This window comes from Barbus barbus (genome assembly GCF_936440315.1).
Source record: "Barbus barbus genome assembly, chromosome: 8".
NCBI classification, from domain to species: domain Eukaryota; kingdom Metazoa; phylum Chordata; class Actinopteri; order Cypriniformes; family Cyprinidae; genus Barbus; species Barbus barbus.
The window spans coordinates 19098545-19120146 of NC_136736.1; the positions used below are offsets into that span (position 1 = coordinate 19098545).

At 35.8% G+C, this 21602-nt stretch overlaps 1 protein-coding gene across 2 annotated transcripts in view; it reads right to left on the minus strand.

The window, feature by feature from the left end:
• The window catches only part of LOC306873494 (zinc finger protein basonuclin-2-like), a 206933-nt gene that overhangs the window by 65453 nt on the left and 119878 nt on the right, over positions 1–21602 (minus strand). For both annotated transcript variants that reach the window (XM_079422825.1, XM_079422826.1), the window contains exons 3-4: positions 18136–18238; positions 15665–15900 (exon numbers count right to left, since the gene is read on the minus strand). In XM_079422825.1, the coding sequence (XP_079278951.1) occupies positions 15665–15900; positions 18136–18238 (339 nt within the window). The remainder of the gene's footprint in view (positions 1–15664; positions 15901–18135; positions 18239–21602) is intronic.

Genomic DNA, 21602 nt, shown 5'->3' on the forward strand with positions numbered 1-21602 from the left:
AGCTCCCCTCGTCGATGGGAGTCAGAGCTCACTCAAACCGAGGTGTGCCGGCCTCCAAGGCCTTCCTAGCAGGTGTGACTATGCAGGACATCTGCAACGCTGCTGGGTGGTCCACGCCCCTCACTTTTGTAAGGTTTTATGACCTCGACATTCGAGCCGCTCCGGGCTCTTCTGTCCTCTCGTCCTAGCACACACTAGGCAGGGACTTGTCAGTCTGGCGGCGTGGGTATCTCGTTCCCTCAGGTTACGCATGTAACCATGGTTCCCCGAAGGGAACAAGACGCTGCGTCTCGAAGCCACACTTCCGGCATTCCTGTCAGCGCTTGCTTCATTCCTAGAAGCTGAAGCCAGCTCTGCCACACGTGCCTTTACAGCTTCCTGGTCGTGACATCACCCGCACGTGATGCCTCGCCCTTCCATTGGACTGATTGTACAGATGATTCAGAGCGCGGTCACGCTGAAGGCGTTCCCTAAGCGTGTTTGGACGCAGCGTCTCGTTCCCTTCGGGGAACCATGGTTACATGCGTAACCTGAGACGTTTTCTTGCAAAAAACTTTTTTTTTTCTTCAAATAGTCATCAAATACTGTATGTTGTGTAAATTTATCTGTTCATGTTTAATGCTGTCACAATAATTTTGTTTCTTTCTTTCTTTCTTTCTTTCTTTCTTTCTTTCTTTCTTTCTTTCTTTCTTTCTTTCTTTCTCTTTCTTTATTTTTATTTTTTTTGCCTGATAAATACTGTGCAGAAATGAATAAAATAATTGATAAATACATATTTTAGAAAAGATTTTGCACCTTTATTAGCTTCAGTGTAGTTATCTAATTCTTATTGTGGTGTAACTTATCAGTTCTTTTTTAGAAAGTGTAACTTAACTATAATTTACTGCAACTACTTTAAATTATGAGTAGCCTGAAAACTAGCTTTTTTTAAATGAGCTTTCTAAACACTAGCATGAAGATAGTTCTCAAAAGACACGCTGATACATAATACTGTTTCCTACAATATTATAGAAAGTAGAACCGCAAAAATTAAAAGCCTTGTGTTAGTAAAGGTGTGATTAGACAAAAGTAAATTAAAGACAATTGTGATGTGTGAGTTCTGCTGCAGCTGGCCACATATTTGGGTGGGTGGGAAGATGCTTCAGGCAGGGGGTTGAAGGGGAGATTGGGTTGGTGAAATCACCTTGATTCAGTGCAGTGAACCTTTGATGTGCCTGAAGCTGACTTGGCTAGCCCTGAGCAAAGCATATGCCTTAAAACTCAAATCCAGCTTGACGTACTGAAATCATAACCATATGCAAGAATTCCACCTTCAGAAACACTGGACGAAGCATTAGCCAGCGATAACAAAGAGCAGGTTAGATGACGGTGGGAGTCTGAGGAGGAGATGGAGGTAAAGGGATGGAACATAGCACGAAACGGGGAGGGGGTGTCAGGAGGCATGTAATGCATAAAAGGTTTGGTTAAGGATCAATTCCAAAATATCTGAACAGAGCTAGACTACCTAAAATGGAAGTTTCTCAGGAGCGATTAGAAGTCGAGTGAGGCGAATTGTAGAGCAAGAAAAAATGAGTGAGACTGAGAGGTTTGACTGACTGAAAATACTTATACTAAAATAAGTAAAACATTTTAAAAGTAAAAAGTACTAAAATAATACTAATACTTGACTTTCAGAGCACAGAGGTTCGTTTCATGTTCGTCTTATGCATTGCAAATTCTATGCACAGTTAATGCCACACTAAATGCCAGTTATCTAGAACACTTTTTAAACAAAATACTTATATTTTTTAGAGATTATTGTGGTATGTAAATCTGTAACAATGCAATATACAATGACTAAATTTCTACTCCGCCTCGAACAGATATTAGAGGGGGGGGGGGGGTACTTTTGCTATGACTCCCCTAAACATTTATTTGAATATAATTGTCTGTTTATTCAGTAATATGTATTGTATTGTATAAGAATTGTAAGTATAATGTTTTATTATTACATTATACTTACATGACTTTTGCTATGACTCCCCTAAACATTTATCTGAATATAATTGTCAGTTTATCCAGTAATATGTATTGTATAAGAATTGTAAGTATAATGTATTATTTTTTTTATTTTTTTTAAGTATAGGAATATAGTGTCTTTTTCAGTGCATGTGCTTGAGTGAAATGCACTCATGGCACTGAAGGGCTACTGTGTGATGTGTTTTTGTCTGTGTAATGACTGTCAGGCAGCTTGTGGTTGCTGTTTTCTGGGGTCTGTTACCTCCTCTCTTAATCAAATCATGTCTTTTGGCTAGAGGACATCCTTCATTAAATGTATCAGGAAGGGAGCATATTGTGCCTCACTGAAGCACGATGGGTTGTGCCCCCCACAAATTCCTTTGCGCTATGCAAGATGGGCCAAGCATACTGCACCCAGATGTCAGGTTTATTTGAATAAAATAGGCTCATTGTGTGGACACCCTGGTCTGTCCCTGAGGGAGAAAAGGGGGAGGCTGGGTAAATGAATGCTGTGGGGGGTTTCAGCGCTGAAGGAAAGTGGAGAGAAGAGGACGGGGCAAGGAAGGAGTTTGCTTAGCTTAGCAGTTCCATCTGGCTCTCCTAGAATCTATGTCAGAGTCAGAGAAACTGCTTCTCATAAAAGAGCTAAAGGAAGCCAGCGGAAGCTGAATGTTCTACAAGGACAAGAACATTACTGGGAATGTCGCTTAGCCTGGGGCGAATCCACAAGTTGGCTGCCATGGCCCCTTCCTCCACTTTCCGTACTACTCCTCCTCACTCCCTCTTTCCAAAAGAACAAGAGACAGCCCAGACTGATCGGAATTCCATCTGTTGGGGAATGGCCAAGTGACAGCGGAGAAATACAGGCATCTGGTCTCCATTTCTGTCAGGCTGGTGTTCCAGCTTACATCTTACAGCTGGGAGAGGAGAAGGGAAAGAAGAGGGTGCTGGCAAGGGACTAGAAAGAGGGAGTGTGCTGGCACTCTCAGGCTTCTTGTCCATTTTTCACACATCACCCCACATACTAACAGGAGATGTCTAGAACGATGCACACCCTCCCCCCACACACGCACACACACAAGCCCTCTTCTGAAGGGCCCATGAAGAGCACACAGTTATCAGCAGTCAAGACTCGGACAACAGATCAGAACAAAAGCAAAAGAACAAAGGAGTATGTGAATCCAGCATGCAAGACTTTGGCCGCCAGCAAAAGCTCAAACATGCACATGTGCATGCTCTTCTATTCCCATTTGAGAGTATGCTCCAAAGTATTCTTTACTTATCTTATTCGCTCTATGGATCATTTAGACTTGAATTCTAGTCAGCGTTTGACTGAGTCAAAGGCCAAGAATTTGTGTATGGTTTTGCTGATTTGGTGTGTGGTTCTGGTGTTTGAGTGTCAGAAACAAGTAAAGATTGTGTGTGTGTGTGTGTGTAAGCAGTTGAAATAATCTGTAATATTATATTTAATTGCCATTTAATATAGAAGTAGATATCTCAAGATGTTCAATAAATTATGAGCAAAAACATTTTGGTCTGAGAGAACAAAAAGAAGAGACAAAAGGAGAGGAAATGTACAATGATAGTGTATCTGATGTGTAATGCATCAAGATTCTGCAGCAAAATCTCACCAGGAGGAAATCACGATTTAATGTGTGCTTGTGTGTGTGCGTGTGTGTCATATAGCAGTTGATAACTGCACCAGAGAAAAGTATGACAAGCAAACGGGTTTGAATTCTGAGAGAAAGCGTTGTTGTCTTATTAGTGGTGACAGGTATGCTATCTAGGAGACAGCTCGACAGCAGATGGAAGGAAATTGAGAAAGCAAAAAGCAGAAGGTGATTATTCATAAACCACAGAGCTTAACAATGACCCATGAACACTTACTCAATAGAGAACAGAACACATCACTCTGCCATTGTGACACTGTACATATGTGAATGCCAGACACAAAATACTCAAAACCGACCGTCTCCAGCTGACCACTAATCTGTCACCTCAGATCTGTCTCACATGGCAAAATAACGGCTTATATGTGTGGGGGGCGGAATATAGAGTCATGGTCAGAATTATCAGCACCCTTGGTAAATATGATAAAAGAAGGCTCTGAAAATAAACCTGCATTATTAATCCTTTTGATCTTTTATTTAAAAAAAAATCACAAAAATCTAACCTTTCATTGAACTAAAACAATTGAAAATGGGGGAAAATCTCATTATGAAATAAATGTTTTTTCTCAAATACACGTTGGACACCCCTAGAAATTCTTATGAGTAAAATATCTCTGAAGTATATTCCCATTCACAAGTTTGAGCACTCCAGGGTGATTATGAATATGAAATTATCCAGCCATCGCTTCCTGTTTCACAGAAATATAAATAGGAGGGAAAACAAAGCCCAAATTACCTTAATCATCCATCACAATAAGAAATGTTTTATCATTATTGTTAGCTATTTGTTGTACTGTGTTGTTAATGGCTCATCTTTTTAACATTTGTTGATTGCCACCGTTCTTGAGGTCAGTGTGTCTAGTTTTGAGGCCTAGAGTATGTTCAGCCACTTTTGTCCATTTTCTGGATATATTTGTCTTGTTGTCTTACAAACAAAGACAATGTTGTCTACTTATTATACTAACTTATCCATTAAAGGTCCCATATTGTACACCTTTCTAGAGTTTTATTTTAGGTTTGATGTAATTAAGAATATTTATTCGCGGTATAAGTACCAAAAACCATCTCAATATATTTTTACAGCTCTTCTCTCATGAGCTCTGGTAAAAACCAGTTGATTTGGCCTTTCTAAATAATATTCATGAGCCTCTCTTCTGATTGGCCTGTTGTTTTCAGAGTGACGCACGGCTAGGACAACCACAGGTAACTAGGGTCATGTCGGGCCGACGTCACAATTACATTCCCCCGCTATGCTGGACTCGCACGTGAGCTAGTCTAACCTGGACGACTCTACATAATGTATGCGTGCACTCTGTGTGTTTTGATTCTTGCAGAACACTCCATAAAACAACAATTACGAAATTATCGCAAACGATATATATTGCACACCCCTATAACAAAAGCTATATCATAAATAAAGGCAGTTAATATTGTTTTTGGTATTGACTTTTTCAAGTTACTTGTACGATTGGGCAAAACAATTCTCTTTCACTTGCCCGACCAAAACATTCACTTGTCCCGGACAAGCGTAAATGTCGAGCCCTGGGACTTCACATATTTAAGGAAGTCACAAGGGATCGTGAAAAAACGCAGCTACTTTATGCAGGCTGTGTGCACTTTACTGTGGACTGACTAATTTGAAACTTATATGGTAGTTACATAGCCCCTAGACCTCTATTATCAGGAAAAAAGCCAGGAAATTTCAGTTTTGACAATATGGGACCTTTAATGTTTGTCATTTGTATACAAACAAAAGCTTAATAATGTTGTGACTTTTATAACCTTCTTTTTTTTTCTTCCAAGAAACTGAAAACAAACAAACAAAAAAAATACATCAACATTCAAGATAAGCAAAAAATTAAGCCTGCAGTTAGTTAGATTTTATAACATTGTATAAATGCTAACTTGAAAAAAAACATCTTTGTCCATAAAACTCAGAAAAAATTCACAGAACATAATTTGCTACACATTGGAAAAGCATTACAAGTCTTTTTAACTAACAAAACTGTGTTAGCTGAACAAAAAAGAGACATGTGACTTGATCCACAGTTGAACAAACACAAAAAAGCTGTGCAGCAAGTTGCCTTGAAATTTTAAGTTAAGTCAACTTTTCATTTTTTACAGTGTGTCCTTCACACGCTCCACTGTTTACCTCCTGTCACAGGATTGCGCTCGCGCTCCATTTGTCTCACTGACACATATTTTGAGCAGCCGATGTGTGATCTCTCCTTAGTACTCGTGGCCAGTACTGCTAAAGTAAAGTAGTTTTACCAGAGATTATCTTACTATAGGGAGATGAGAGGGTCTGTATTACTTACTATTGGAGAAAGCGTAACCGCTAACTTGGATCACGCGTCCCTTAATAACCAATCACATTACAGCCTTGACGTTATTGAATTTCAGTCAGAGTTGTACGACACTCAATCGCTGTTTATGGATCCCATAGGAACGAATGAGAAGTGCCATAAGATGAATCCCGCCTGTTGCAAAAAGTCAGTGACTTCTCTTATAAAACGGCATTTTTTTGCGTTAACTACTCTAAAAATAGTTCAATCCAAAAGTATTGTTTAGTGTAAAACATGTTGAAGATTAGCAGGTAGGCTGTCAATTCATTAAATAAGCCGTTTACTCTAAAAAGCTGTTTATTCAGCATAGCGAAGCCTCTCCTCCATTGACATCCATAAAAAAAAAAAAAACTGCCACGTACTGCCAGACCGGAAGCGTTAGCTTTAGCCATTACGCTTTTTCAGCTGATGGTTGCAGGCTTGCCTTCTATTGCCTTTGGTTTTACTTTTCTGCAGTTTTTCAATGGCTCTCGGTCATACCGTCGACATTATCTGAGCAGTCGAATGCTGCGCATTTATTGCAAGGACGGAGCAAAAATGTAAGTGTCTAAGCATACGCACAGTTCCAGTGAATGATAAATGTGTTTTAACAATGTAGTTGAACTGAATGTATGAAGGAAACTGTTAAAAGAGCCACAGCATTAACAACAACCTTGAAATAAGAGCGCAAGCTTTATCTGTTAATCAAAGGCATGAAAGTAGCGTTCATTGAAATAGCAAAAAGACATCGGGCGCGTTTCCTTTCAGAATCATCATTCACCGATGAAGAAGAAAAGTTAAATACTATAGCATTTGATTTAATGAAAATGAGATCAAGAAGTTTTCACACTGAAAGAGAAGTGATCTTGAGCTCATAGAACTTAAGGCGTGCCAGGCTATATCTGCAGCTAAACTGAATAAAAAATAGAATGAACTGATGAAACATTAAGACAATAAACACAATAAGTAAATAAAGTTTATGAATGATGCAGTGCAAATTGACATATCATTTATTACAGTACAGAAACTATAAAGAATATTTTCTACCTTATTCTGTGCACAAAATTAAATAATTGTATGTAGTGTATAAACCAATCATAAAATTGCCATTAGGAAAAAAATAATAGATTACAAATGATTGATTATTGTCCAGCAGTGTATTTGATTTCTTATAGCAAATTCAAATTAGGAGATAAGAAAAGAATTTCTTAAAAAAAAAAAAAAAAAAAAAAATTATTAGGAGCAAAATATTAAGCATTAGCAGCAGGATTTACAAATCTGTGTTTATACAGCTGGAACAAAATGCAGTCTAGAGAATGTAATTGCTCTGAGGACACGCCGATGGTAACAGACATGAAACAGGTTAAATGAAATAAGCATTCTGACATAAGCATTTCAACCAGGTTTCGCCATCTCCAGCGACATAATCTCAATGTCACATTCGTTTAAATTCTAAGGTTGATGATTCCAGCTACACGCAGCGTCAGAAGCATGCGCTATTTGCAGTCATATCAATGACAGTGTTGCAGGAGAAGGGAAATAAGAGTTATTGCTTAAGATCACTCATTGCCTCGTCTCATCATTGCACGAACATGAATTAACGTTACGCTACCAATGGGACTGATGAAGTGGAAAGACTAACAACAGTTATCAAATAACTCAAATTAATGATATATGTTCAGGTGGGTGCTGGAGTCTTATCTATCGGATTTCATATCCATTTGTTAATTAACATTCCGCATAGTGCGCATCTGATTAGAGTTAAGCCAGTAAGCGTGGTAGCCCAGGCTCACATAGTCATAGGCCACTATTGTTAAGCTGGTCAGCGTGGTAGCCAAGGCTCACATAGTCACAGGCCACTAGTGTTTTATATATATATATATATATATATATATATATATAAAAATATATATTAGTGCTGTCAATCCAAAAAAAAAAAAAAAAACTAATTAACGACACATTTTTCATAAATTAATCGTGATTAATCCCACCTAACATTAAAGTTTTAATATACTTTTATATTGCAATAATTTCACATTCAATCTTCAAATGAATGTACAAACAACATCAAGACAGTATATTTTTTCCTTTATTGTCTATAATATGACAATACTTTATTCAGTATCACTGTTTAATACTGATTTCCCTATAAAACTGTTTCCCCCTAATATTTAACCATTGACTATAGCCATTCAACTTTACATTATTAAATTAATTAAAAGATATCAATTTTAACATTTATTAGACTTTAAAAATACCTTCTAATTTAAGTGAACTTAAAACAATCTTCAGGCTAAACCCATTATAATAAATGTCATATTTATCTACCTGTGCCCCTCAGCAGAAATATACAGAAATGGAATAAAGTTATCAAACACTACATTCTAAACTAAATACAGATGAATCCTTAAAACTGTAAAAGTTATTGATTTCCTCTTTTTCTTTTGTTCTTGATGACATCACAGCATCTGGTTATTAGGTTGTTTTGGCTTCTATTTATTTAAGAGCGGCCGCTACCGAACAAGACGTGGATCTGACACGCATCGCATTTTCTCTCACCTCTACCTTTTCTGACCCATTTCAGGTCAGACCCATTTCAGTCTCTTCTAATGAGCTGACGAGTTGTGTTAGATGAGGGAGACAGTGCTAGGATGCTCCAGAACAGTTTTGAAAACCATTTCAGAGACATATTCTTAATGTAACTCATATATAACATATTACATGCATGCACAGTTTAATGGCAGCTTTAATCGCCTTTTTTGGTAACTTCATGACTTAACTGATCACGACATTGCATGCTCGTAGTTTCTTTCACGATCTCATATGAAATGATGCAGGCTATGCGTGCGCAGACACCTTTTTGTGTGTATTGAAGAGCACGTGCTGCGAGCACAGTACAGTTTCCGCACTCGTTTGATGCTGAAGTGAAGTTGAAGCGTGCGCCTGAAACATCTCCTTTTTGATGTGCTCGTAAAGACATTCTGCAACAGAATAAATGCACTTCTTGTCAAAAAAAAAATAGACAGAATTAGCCATTATGAGTGGGGTGGCCAACCCAACGCATTAAACTGAAAAAAATTAATCGCCTGCGTTAACGGGCTATTTTTGACAGCACTAATATATATATATATATATATATATATATATATATATATATATATATATATATATACAAAACGGTCTCGCCAGGCTACCTTGAAAGCGCATCTTTGTGAGAATTGAGATGCGCTGTGATCTTGTTTCTCGGTCCCAGCACATACGTCTTTGGGATAATCATTCGGGGCTCGAGATAGGGATGGACAATATGGGCTTAAAAATATATCACAATAATTTCTGGTATTTATTGAGATAATGATAACAATGACGATAATTTAGGGAATCATGTTTGTTTAGAGAAAAGTATTCTCTTTCCTATTTTTACCTAAAATAGGGTGTTGTGAGCAATACTGAGTACACACGTAATGTAACGACTGTTTAATTCATACTGGAAGCCGGAGGGCGCCCTTGGGCAGAAATATGCATAGCAAATATGCATAGCTAAGCATATGCATAGCAGAAGTAATGAATATGGACTTAGTAGATGGATAAAATGCAGATTTTTAACTGATGAAACTTGAGACGATACGTACGATTGCAGAAAATATAGCTATGGTTTATCTGTTTTCTTCAAGTAATCTTGGGTATTTTTTTATAAGGAAAGTATATTTTTAATGCAATGCTAATCGACATAGCCTTTATCACTGCATATAATGCTATCATTCTGTAATATGAAATCACGTCTGGTCACAAAAAGAAGCTATTTCAAACACTTGACTATGTTATAAAGTTAATTTGGAGAAAAAAGCATGTCAATAAATGATATATTTGTTGGACAACAGGTTTGTAAACAGGCTCATACACATGCAAAACTGTATCGCACACATGCTACTGTAGTACATTTATTCAGACATTTATTTAGCCTTGTCAATAAACTATAATGGGAGCGGCCTGAACAGAACTACATCATTCTAACAGGAATCTCAGAACAGCCTGATTTGAGAAAGGGGATTTTAAATTAGGGATTTAAAAAAAGAAAAAAAAAACTGGGTGGATTTTTATAATTGTAGGATGGATGTGTACACACAGTTCCAATACACAATTATGTTCAAAGAACTTGTAAAGTGAATTTTGCATCCGATGACTCCTTTAAGTAAATGTTGGATGTTAAACCTTAGTATGGTGCTGTCGCTGTTTACATGATGCTGACTGCTAATTAAAATATCTGAACTTGAACATAATAGACTATTTCTGTCACTCGACTGGTTTCAAATTCTTCACTAATGCATAGAGGAAGAATGTCTAAAATGAATGCGTACAGTTCAATTGAATAATAAAGTTTAGATTACCCTCTTTAACTTAATGCTGTTAAATTATGTGCTAAGCCACTTTGCTGCAATACATTTAACATTGACAATAAAAAAGATCGCTTGTCTTATTTGTCAGTGTAGCCTATGTGAAAGTAGCGTTCGTTACCATTAATTTAAGAATGTAATAACCTATGTGACCAGACATCCCTGCCATTTTTTTTAACAAGATTTTTGGTTCTGTGCTGGACTGGAGCTGTCCTGCTAGTATAATGTAAAAAAACAACAACAACAACAATCATAGCCTGCCAGAGCAATCATGTAGTGATAATTTGACAAACAGAGGGGGCTGTGAGCTACACTGATTATCCTGGAAGACAGTAGCGCACTATTATCATCAGTTATCAAAAAACATCATTATTGTTTCAATGTAGTTATATACTAAGTATGTTCAATTAAAGTATGCATAACAGGGCCTGAACAGTGTGCGAGATGGTTTTGTACATAATTTTTTAACATTACAGAGAAGTACACACTAATATGTATGAATAATAATAATTATAATAATAACAGTTCTGCAATTATATTTGCAGATATTATTTTGTAATAAATATTATTTATAACGTTGTAAAATGTATAATTTTATTTGTGTAATATTTTTGTAAAGTTATAATTTTGTTATAATACTTTGATCTGTTTGCTGTTTGCAGTGATGACTATTTATTATTTTTCATAGTTTGATAAGGTCTTTAACATTGTTTTGTGCCATTGCTTCTGTCAAATGAACTAAAATCGAAAGCACAGTGGCTTTGCTCACATGATCAGTTCGGTGTTTTAAGAGTATCAGAAGAGGGTTGAGTCCCCATTAAAGTTCAGGTACAAGTCAGGTCACTCATATTATTATAGACAATATATTATATTATTTTATAGCTTTTTATTTACCTCATGTATTTGTGAAAATGATTAGGCTATGTATAATGTTACTTTAAGGTCTGTTTTGGGTTCTGTTTCATGTTCTTGTTTTCATGTCTTTTATTTTGAAATTTCATCACGATTCCTGTTCGTTTCATGCTTCCCTTGCCCTCTTGTATTCCTGCTATTGGTTCTCTTGTTCATTGTGTCATGTTCTTATTGGTTATCTTAGTCATGTGTCTTGTTTTCCATTGGTTTGTTCTTGTCATGTGTCCAGTCTTGTTTGTTAAAATAGCCATCATGTTACCATTAGGATTGTAACGGTATGAGATTTTCACGGTATGATAATCGGCTCAGAAAATATCACGGTTTCACGGTAAATATTAAACAATACTTCTTATCAGTAACAATGACTCTTAAAAGAATAAGAACAAGTTATTTGAGTGAACAAATCCTTTATTGCAACAAATTGGAAACTGGGCGTCCACATTTTTTGCAAATTGGATTCGTCCTCAAGGACAACCCCACGTTTGTGTTTTTTTTTTTTTTTATATCCAAAGTATTCCCATACTGCAAATTTAAACTTTTTTTCGGCGGGGGATAGAGATTAGATACAGTCTCTGTCATTTCAGCAGAGTGAAGCAGCCAAAATGGGGGTGAAGCACCACATTAGGGGGTGGTGATGGCGCAGTGGATAAGACACATGCCTTTGGTGTGAGAGACCCGGGTTCGAATCCACTGTGAGACACCAATGTGTCCCTGAGCAAGACACTAACCCCTAGTTGCTCCAGAGGCGTGCAACCTCTGACATATATAGCAATTGTAAGTCGCTTTGGATAAAAGCGTCAGCTAAATGAATAAATGTAAATGTAAAATAAATTGCATATGCGCAGGTGAGATTATTATATATATTTTTTATATATATTTTTTTTTTAACCGTAGATATGCAAATGTTTACGGTATGATAACCGTGTACGTTCAAACTGCGATAGACCGTCATACCGGTATATCGTTACAACCCTAGTTACCATTGGTCCTTGTCGTGTATTAATGTTGTAACCTGCTGTCGGTGAGTCTAGTCTGTTCAAGTCAAGTCAAGTCTGTTCAAGTCAAGTCAAGTCTGTTCAAGTCAAGTCTTCGTTAGGGATGTGCCGAACGAAGCTTCTGAAGCAGTGAGGTTTTTACAACAAACTGCGTTGATGCTTCGAAGCTTTTGACACAGTGCTCTAATCCGCCATCTGGTGGTCAATAAAAATTCCTACACCAACTGTCATTCAGATTATTTGTTCGTTGGGATGTCATTGTAAGGTTTATTTATATTAATAAACATATGTCATTAGCAAGATGATGGCGCGTGTGTGTGCAGTGATAGAGTTTCCAAATTTAATTGTTTTTTGCACTATACAATGACAATAAAGACTTTCTCTTCTTCATATGTACTCACATCAAACTTGTGTATTTTTATTAACAATAATACACCTCGTAAAAAATAAAATAAATTAACAAAAACTACATACATATAGGCATGACATGATGGATATAATTATTATATTGATATAAATGGATCGCTTTGTGTTTGAGCCCGGCGTGACGTGTCAGTGAGGTAACGAAGCTTCATTTTCACAGGTCACGTGACAGCCTCATTTCAAGCAATGCTCCGGAACACTGTTTCGAAGCACTAGTCTGTCGAAAACTCTAGACGTGTTTCGACACTAGGTGTCGATCTACACATCCCTAGTCTTCGTTTGTATGTTTGGATTTTGAATTTCATGTTTGTAAATAAACTGCACTTAAACTGGGTTCTCACTACGCTCGCACGACAAATGTTTACTTTCACGAGCCGTTGTAGTTATATTTTATATAGTTTTATGATTATATGGCGAGTTTGAGTATAGAATTACACATCAGCCCAGTTTAGTCTGTAACGTTGGTGATATGCAGAGTCAGGTTTTTTTGCACATTAACATGACAATAAATGTGGCACACCCAGTTTTTTTCTGATCCACACCAATAATCTCTTTTCTGGCTATGCTAGTGTTTTAGCCATAGCAGAATTGGTGTGCATCTCCGTTTCTGAATGGATCTGCGTTTTGAACGAATAGCGTTCATTCATTCATAAAGACATTTACCTCCACCTGCTGGTAGTTTTATATTATTATTTATAGAGTATCATTTCATTAATTAAATTCAAGGTATAGTTCACCCAAAAATTTAAATTATGTCATCATTTACCCATATGTCATTTCAAACCTGTATGACCTTCTTCTTTTGCACAACATAAAAGAAGGTATTTTGCTGGTAATTAAGCTGTTTTGGTTGCCAATGACTTTCATTGTATGAACAAAAACTGAGATGTTTCTCAAATTATCTTCTTTTATGTTCCATAGTTTATGTTAGGCTGTTGTAGCCTAAACATTTATGTGTAATAAATTTTACGTTGAATCAAATAAAAGATTTATTTCTAAAGCTACTATTTGTAATGTATACTTAATACTTTCTCATTTAACACAATAATGGCTTTAAATGATCTTTTGTGTGTAATTTCACATCCAAATTTGCGATTAATTGGAGTAATTAATCAAAACATCATGTAATTAATTAGATAATTTTTAGATTTTGATAACATTGAAAGATAACATTAAAATAAATGGTATCTGATCCATTATTAATGTTTCCTAAAAGTACACTCAAACGCACTAGTGTACGCATGCATACATAAACTATCACTTTGTGTCTTTTCACATTCTCATTCTTTCTCTCTTCCACACCTCTTTCTTGTGTTTTTTGCATGAAATATTTATGAGTTTGGAATTAAGATTCTTGCACACATGCTCCTGCTAGCACCTTCTGTGGGTTGTGACATCATGTGTCAAGGCTCTGATTAACAGTGCTCAACACTCTGCCACTAGACTGACAGACAGATGAGGTCGAGAGGAGAGCTAGCAGGTAAATAACAAATCAAAAAAGAAGAACAGGCATAGAACAGACAGCCAGAAGAGAAGAGAAGAGAAGAGAAGAGAAGAGAAGAGAAGAGAAGAGAAGAGAAGAGAAGAGAAGAGAAGAGAAGAGAAGAGAAGAGAAGAGAAGAGAAGAGAAGAGAAGAGAAGAGAAGAGAAGAGAAGATTCATTAAGTGCTGAAGTTGGTTGTTTTTTTTTTTTTTGTGCTTTTTTTTTGTCAGTCCTGAATCAAACCACTTACCTACATTTTGTAAAGAACAGGTTTGAAAGGAACAAACAAGAAGAAATGCAAATTTTATCTGGCCAATGGCAGAAGTTTTGTTTTTAAAAAGCTGAATATTTTGTACTTTAGTATGCATTTTTTTTTAGTAATTAAGGTAGATGGGGTATCATTTCAGCAATCTTTTATAGACTAAGGGCAGTACTTAATGAACTATAATTATATTAGAGTAGTATCACATACAAATTGAATTATTTTCAAAAGTGATACTAATATCAGTGCTAAGAGCTGAGAATGGCTAAAGTTTTACACCTACTACCTAACATCTGGAACAATATTATGAACTATATAAGACAACCGAGTGTCCTTACTTGACTGCAAACCCACAAAAATTCTGGACTGTGCAGAGAGACATTTAATTCTCAGATTTCAGACTACATCAGATACAGTGGTCAGTATTTTGCCATGTCATATTTAATGTCTGGGGGATTTTCCGATAAGCCATCAGGGGGAGAGTAATGAGAAACACTAACAGACACTGCGCACCGACAAATGACTGTAGAACTGTAAAAAAAAAAAAAAAACTGCAGCCTTCCACAATTCCTTCCAGTCAAATGATGAGAGAAAAAGTGTGGGAGAGGGAGAGATTTACTCACAGAAGCCATTTCCTCGTACAAGGCCTCAAAACCGCCTTCGAGCTCAGCATGCTGTTCCACTTAGGCATGGTCTCCAAACCAAAGCCATCCACCTCGCTCTGCTATTGGCGTTGGACACACAAGGCTAACCACAAGCACATGTTCAGTTGCTCTTAACTAATTCATACAGGAACACTTTGGTTTTGTTGCGAACCCAAAAGCCCTGTACCTTTGATTAAGAAATGTGTCTGATTCCAATTAAAGGACTGAGAGGGAGGGAAAGCATCGTGGTGGTTCTATAGTCTGCCATTGGCTGCAGTCATGAAAGTTTTCTTATCTCTATCATTTTCTTCTCTGTATTTATTTTCTTTTTTATTCTATCTTTTCTTAAATTCATAGAGCTAAAAATCCATTGTTCAGGGGTTATTTTATGCATAGCTTTTAACATTCATGTTTAGATATGCAAAATGCTTACCTTATTATATATTATATATTAAAAATTAAAGATTATATTCATATTAAAGTTTTTTTTATTATTATGTCAGATATGTTATCTACCTAATACTTTTTTATTATTATTATTTACTTTTAGTTTTTAATTTACCTGTAGTATGTAGCCTCTAACATAGTCTCTCAGGGTCCAGCCCAGGCCATGGAGGATATGCAGAACCTCTTCCTGTTTGAGAACGCTGAACAGACGGTCCAGCAGGATCTTCAACCTCACAGGTACTGCCTGAGTCCCATACAGCATCAGACTGCTAATGTCAAACACCACATTGGACTGTACAATCTCCACCTGTGTCGGGTGGTAGAGATGCTGTGTGCTCAGCTTGTCTAGAGCTATAATCACAAAAACAACAACACGCAATTATTATTATTGCTTAAATGCTAAACACATACTATTTAAGATTTTCTAACTTAGTATCCTTTCACCAGAAGGCTTATATTTAAATATGTGGTCACACTTTGCATTACACTGCATTACTTCTACTAACATAATGTGTACTTTAACATCATTCCTTTTAAATTATTAGTTTGTAACGCAAAGCTGGTTGTAACAAGACACCCATGCACATTTAAGTTGAATAATAAACATAAGATAAATGTGGTGTATTGTCTTTTTATTTGAAGTATATTATTGAACTATGAACTGTGTCGACACAGACATTCTTCATTTTACTGATTTTCTGTGTGAACGAAATGCACACTTAGATAATGACACTTCTATGAATAAACGAGAGTGGCATCAATATAATCTGTTTCTCTTTCTTCTCTTAACTCTCTCTCTGACTCTGTACGACACCTGTTTTTTCCCCTCAGTCCAAGACTGATTTTTGTGCTGACTAGGTCTTTGCCTGACAACAGACCCTGCTAGACACGAACATAATAAAAAATTAACTAGTTGTCAGAATGGCTGCCAACACTACAGACAAAATGAGAACTCTATGGCAGAGAAGAGTGAGAAGAAGAGGAAGGGAGGAAGGATAGCGGCTGACAGTTCACAGTGAAATTAAAACTAGGCGAAGGGCCCCTGTGAGTCTCTTTTCCTTTCATCCCAACCCAACAGGTGTTTTCTTTTGTCTCTCTATGAAACAACTGTCTGTTTCTCCCTCTCTCTTTTCTTACTTAACTCTATGCTTTTTGACTGTCGTCTCCTTTCATTTGATGTTTTCACCAGCACTTAAGCTACTTTTTGACCTTTCTATGTTTTTTTTTATTTTCAGTATAATGAAATAAGTGAAAGGACAGTTATTAGTGAATGAAAAGCTACACGAATGAAGGCACAGAAGCACACAGAGAAAAGTGAGGGAATAAAGAGGGATATGCGAGTCACAGCATATCGACTGGCTAAAGAGGCAGTTTTATGAGAAGCAATAACTTCACTGGGCTCAGAGGAGAAAGAAGGGGACCAGATAAAAGGTCCCATGCCCCCCAACCCCCACCCCCGTCTGGAAACACACAAAAACATACTAGCAAGCAAGACCACCAAATGCAGAATCAAGAGTTTATTCGATAATGTCATGTTAAATGTCAGGCTTTCTTTGCCTTTCAGATATATTAAGTGCTATTGCACATACGTGACTAACTGCTACCTTGTGACATTGTACTATTTTTCATTAGAATCTGCAAGTCCTTACCAAATATTGAGAGAAGCAAATAGAAACATTTGCTAATTTAGGTGTCATTAAAAAACTAAATCAACAATTAAATCAACTGTTCTATTTAAACTTGTGTTTTGACAATTTAGCTAAACAATTGGAAACCCGATGACAGACAAAGCGGAATCCAAGTAAAAGATCTGAAAAGATCTGAAAGGCTGAAAGACTGTATCTTAATTTAAAAAAGGACACTTAAGTAAGTATATATTAATATGCCTGTATATGCCATTATAGCAGCACTGTGAATTCAAACTGAATGATTTTACTAAATTAGCCTAAAGGTTTTAATGAATAGCAAAGATGTCTGAAATGTATCTATTTCACTGAATAAAAAAAAAAAAATTACAAATGAATTCCAATCAATATTAAATTAAAGTCACAACTGTTCTTCTTTGTTTTCACCTAATGAAAACCTAGATACATATCATGAAAATGTTCTTAAATTGAATATAGTTATTTTAAGTTCTTTTAGTTTCTTTTAAGTTCTGTCGATTCTATTGTATTTGTGATCACTTTTAATACAGTTGGCTTATTTGCAATTCAAACCTGACCATCAAATATACCACAAACGCACCATAAAATGGTCATAAAAGTCACTGTACATTTTAATTTTGCCTGTTACGTTGTTTTATTGTTGGAAATATTCAGGTTTGAGAATAGAGTTTAGAAATCTTTAAATATATATCTATAAAATGGTACAAAAGTAACTGTATAAATACATTTACATTATAATGTAATAATGTAATATAATAATGTTGATGTTTTAAATGCTGTACATCCATATTGTAGTAGCATCTATTCAAAAGTACAAAAACTGTTTTCACACCTGTAAATGTTGAATACAAATACATATATACTAAGCATTGGAGCAATCAGACTAGGCTGGTTTTACACACATACACTGAAAGATACTCACCATGCGCGACCCATCCATGCTTGCACTGGTCACATGTCCGGAGGTGGATTTTTCCAGGCTGGAAACACTCACATGTGCAGTTTACCAGAGTACAGCGGATGGCCTGTAAATGAACAAGCAAATAATCATCATAGAAAGATTCGTAAACTGTTATGCATTAACAATAGCTGTGATTACCAGTCTTTATATGTATATGTAGTCTTTGCCCATTCTGATTTATTAATTGTGTATGAAAAATTACCAAATTAAAATTAAATTTGTTAAACTTTGCCATCTTTTTGTTGAAGACTCTTTGATGAAGCATTCTTTTCAATAAATATCCCCAAAAAACACTCAAACATATAGTTGTATCCCCAAAAAACACTCAAACATGTCATCATTTATTAATGTGAATTATGTCTCAAACTAATGCAGTCATGCTTATCTCACTGTCAAGCTGATTGACATTGTGCTAACAAGACATCCGCTCTCTGTCTTGTCTTGTTCCATATTCATGTAAGGGCATTTAGATGAGCTCTTCCTTCCTCTCACCTGAAACCTGGCCTGCTTTTGCCCCATTTGAATTTCCTTTGTTTTGACAAAAGCCGCATTACTCGATGTGGAGACTGAACCGGAGCTGACCCCAAAAGCTTTTAGCAATGAGGGGTTAAGTGTCCCAACAAGACAGCCAGCCTGGCAGGACAACACAATGGCATTGTGTGATAAGACATCTCCTTAATCACTCTGCCACTGAAAATACTCCGGCAGGAAGAGAGGAAAGGTGGGGAGGCCACACTGTCCGTGTTCTCTCACACCTCTGCTGTCAAGGTCTCTCAGAAATTGAATTAAAAAAAAAAAAAAAAAAAAAAAAACGTTTTGTCTTCCTGATTGTTATCTTTTTCAACATTACATAACTGCATTTTTATGTGATTTTACGTTTTCATGCCATGAGTAAGTATAGTTCATGTTACAGATCAGGGATTTTGGAGGGATTGATTGATTGATGGTTTGATTGATTGATTGGCCTTTTTTTGTATATTTTTATATAAAATGAAAACGTGGCATGCTTAAGTGGAATACTACGGAGCCCCTTAGAGCTCATGGTGGTGGAAAGATTTCGGGGTGGGTGAAAAACATTCGGGGTGGGAGGAAAAATATTTTTCAATTATTTTGCGTTCTCTCGCAAAACTTTTGCGTTCCCTCATTTGACATTTCGACTCCCCAATATAGTTCTTTCCGCATGTTTTGCTTTTGGATTTATATTTAGACATAATATAATCACTATCATATTATAACATTTAAAAATCACTTTTTCACTTTTTGACTTTTTGTCAAAGTTCAGCACTGTTGGTACTGAAGTATGAAGTAGTAAACGTTTCAAAAACCCATTTACTACATGAATCACGCAAATTACCTTTTTTTAATTCAAAGCTGTGATTTATGGCAAAAGGTGACTAGTTTGCATCTCTGTTAACAATCTCCTCATTTTATCTCCAATATAAGTAGAATGCCCATTCACAAACTCAGATACTCTGAAATAAACTAATATTAACATCAATCTCTTGCACTCTCAGGCTACAACGTTAACTGTGCACTTACTTTATGACTTACAAAAAAAAAAAACATGATAAGCTTACCAGTCTCTGTTTTAACTGTCCGTGTTTTAATACTTTGTTATTGATTTTCACTTTTTTTTCTGAACCCCATACCATTTCCCTCCTCTATTTGTTTTGGTCATGTGACAGAAACAACATGACCAAAATGTTGAAGGTTGGGCAGTTGAAATCTACTCACTTTATTATTACTATTATTATTATTATTTAGAAATAATTTTTTTTTTTTGATAATTTATGTTTTATTACAAAATATTTTCACACGAGCAACAAGTGCAACAGCATATCACACAAGTAGTGTTTTTGTCCCAAATAGCAGTGTAAATGTGATACTGATTTTAAACAACAGTTCAGTAAATAAGAAGTGAATATTGAGTTGTATTTTATTCACAATATTGCCTGTTTTTGTTCAATTTTGAAAATATTCATTCAGAATAAATGTGCACTCATTTTTTCATGATTCAGGTGAACCAATGATATATTTATTTTTTTTCTCTTTCTTGTCTATTAACTTAAGACTTCATAAAATACATCAAATCAATGATTTAATGGTCCCATTTATAAAGAGAGTAATTTATGTATTTTCTGAATCAGATCAAATGAATGAATTTATCATCATTTATTGCCACCTACTAGTTTGTTGTTGTTTTATTCAGAGTATAGTTCTATACTATTTTAAAAAGAATTCAATATATATATATATATATATATATATATATATATATAGTACTGTATATGTATCTTATATGTAGTTAGGTAGCACAGAGAGTGAATTCTGTTTAGTAGCTGCCTGATTTGTTTATTTATTGTCAACTATTATTCTGTTGGGGGTTTTACAATTGTTTATTTAAGATTATTTATTTTTTATTGAAATAAAACTCTGATAAAGCTGAAAAAAAAAATACTCTGAATTAATCATTTAAACTAAATCGCTGCAATGACATCAGTTTACAAGCCAGGCTGACTTATGGACATTTGGTCTAAACATGTATGATTCATTGAAGAATGAGGCCTATTGTATCACAGTCATTTATCACATAACCCATGATAAATGAGAGATAGAGAGTGTGAGAGAGAGCGAGAGAGAGAGAGAGGGAGAGAAAGAGAGAGAGAGAGAGGGAGAGAGAGAGAGCGCGAGAGAAAGAGAGAGCAACAATGCAAAAACACTAAAGAAAATGGAAACATCAAATGTGGGGTCTGACAACTAATGTGATAGTTAATGTTTAATTAAATAATTACAAGCTCAATTACGATATCAGTTTACATATCAGCAGTGTCAGTATTGCATTTTTCATATTATATATTTATATTAATGCTGAAAACAATAGAAGCTACAGATCACATGGCATGTTCTTTTAGGGTACTAATGCAGAACAACATGGAACAGTATGGATCCCAAAATATCCCATGATTATAGGCTAAACCCGTAGCTGAGATACTAAAGCATTATTCCAGCCATCTCTATTGATTCTTGTGTCTGTTACATTTACACAATAGCACACATACGCCTCACAGACCAACTATGCTGACATCAGGTCGCGAGCAAACACTAAAAGCATCTCGTCCTCTCTACCACCCACAAGATTTGATCTTATTCAAGGCTTAGCTTCCAAAATGTTGTCAATATCCTGCCATAAATGTAGAGGCAAGGCAGGAAAGATTGTGACAAATAAAGACAGGCAGTGCACCATGATAGGCATTATTGGACTTTCTAAATGAGACTTTCTAACTTTCTAAATGTAAAAAAAAAAAAAGAGTTGGATTTTATTAAGATTACACTGTACGCATTCAAGACCAGCATAATATTTGTATGTGTATCCATGCGTGAAGTGCCTATTCATTTGTAAAGTGTAAACATGAAAAATTTGGATTGAC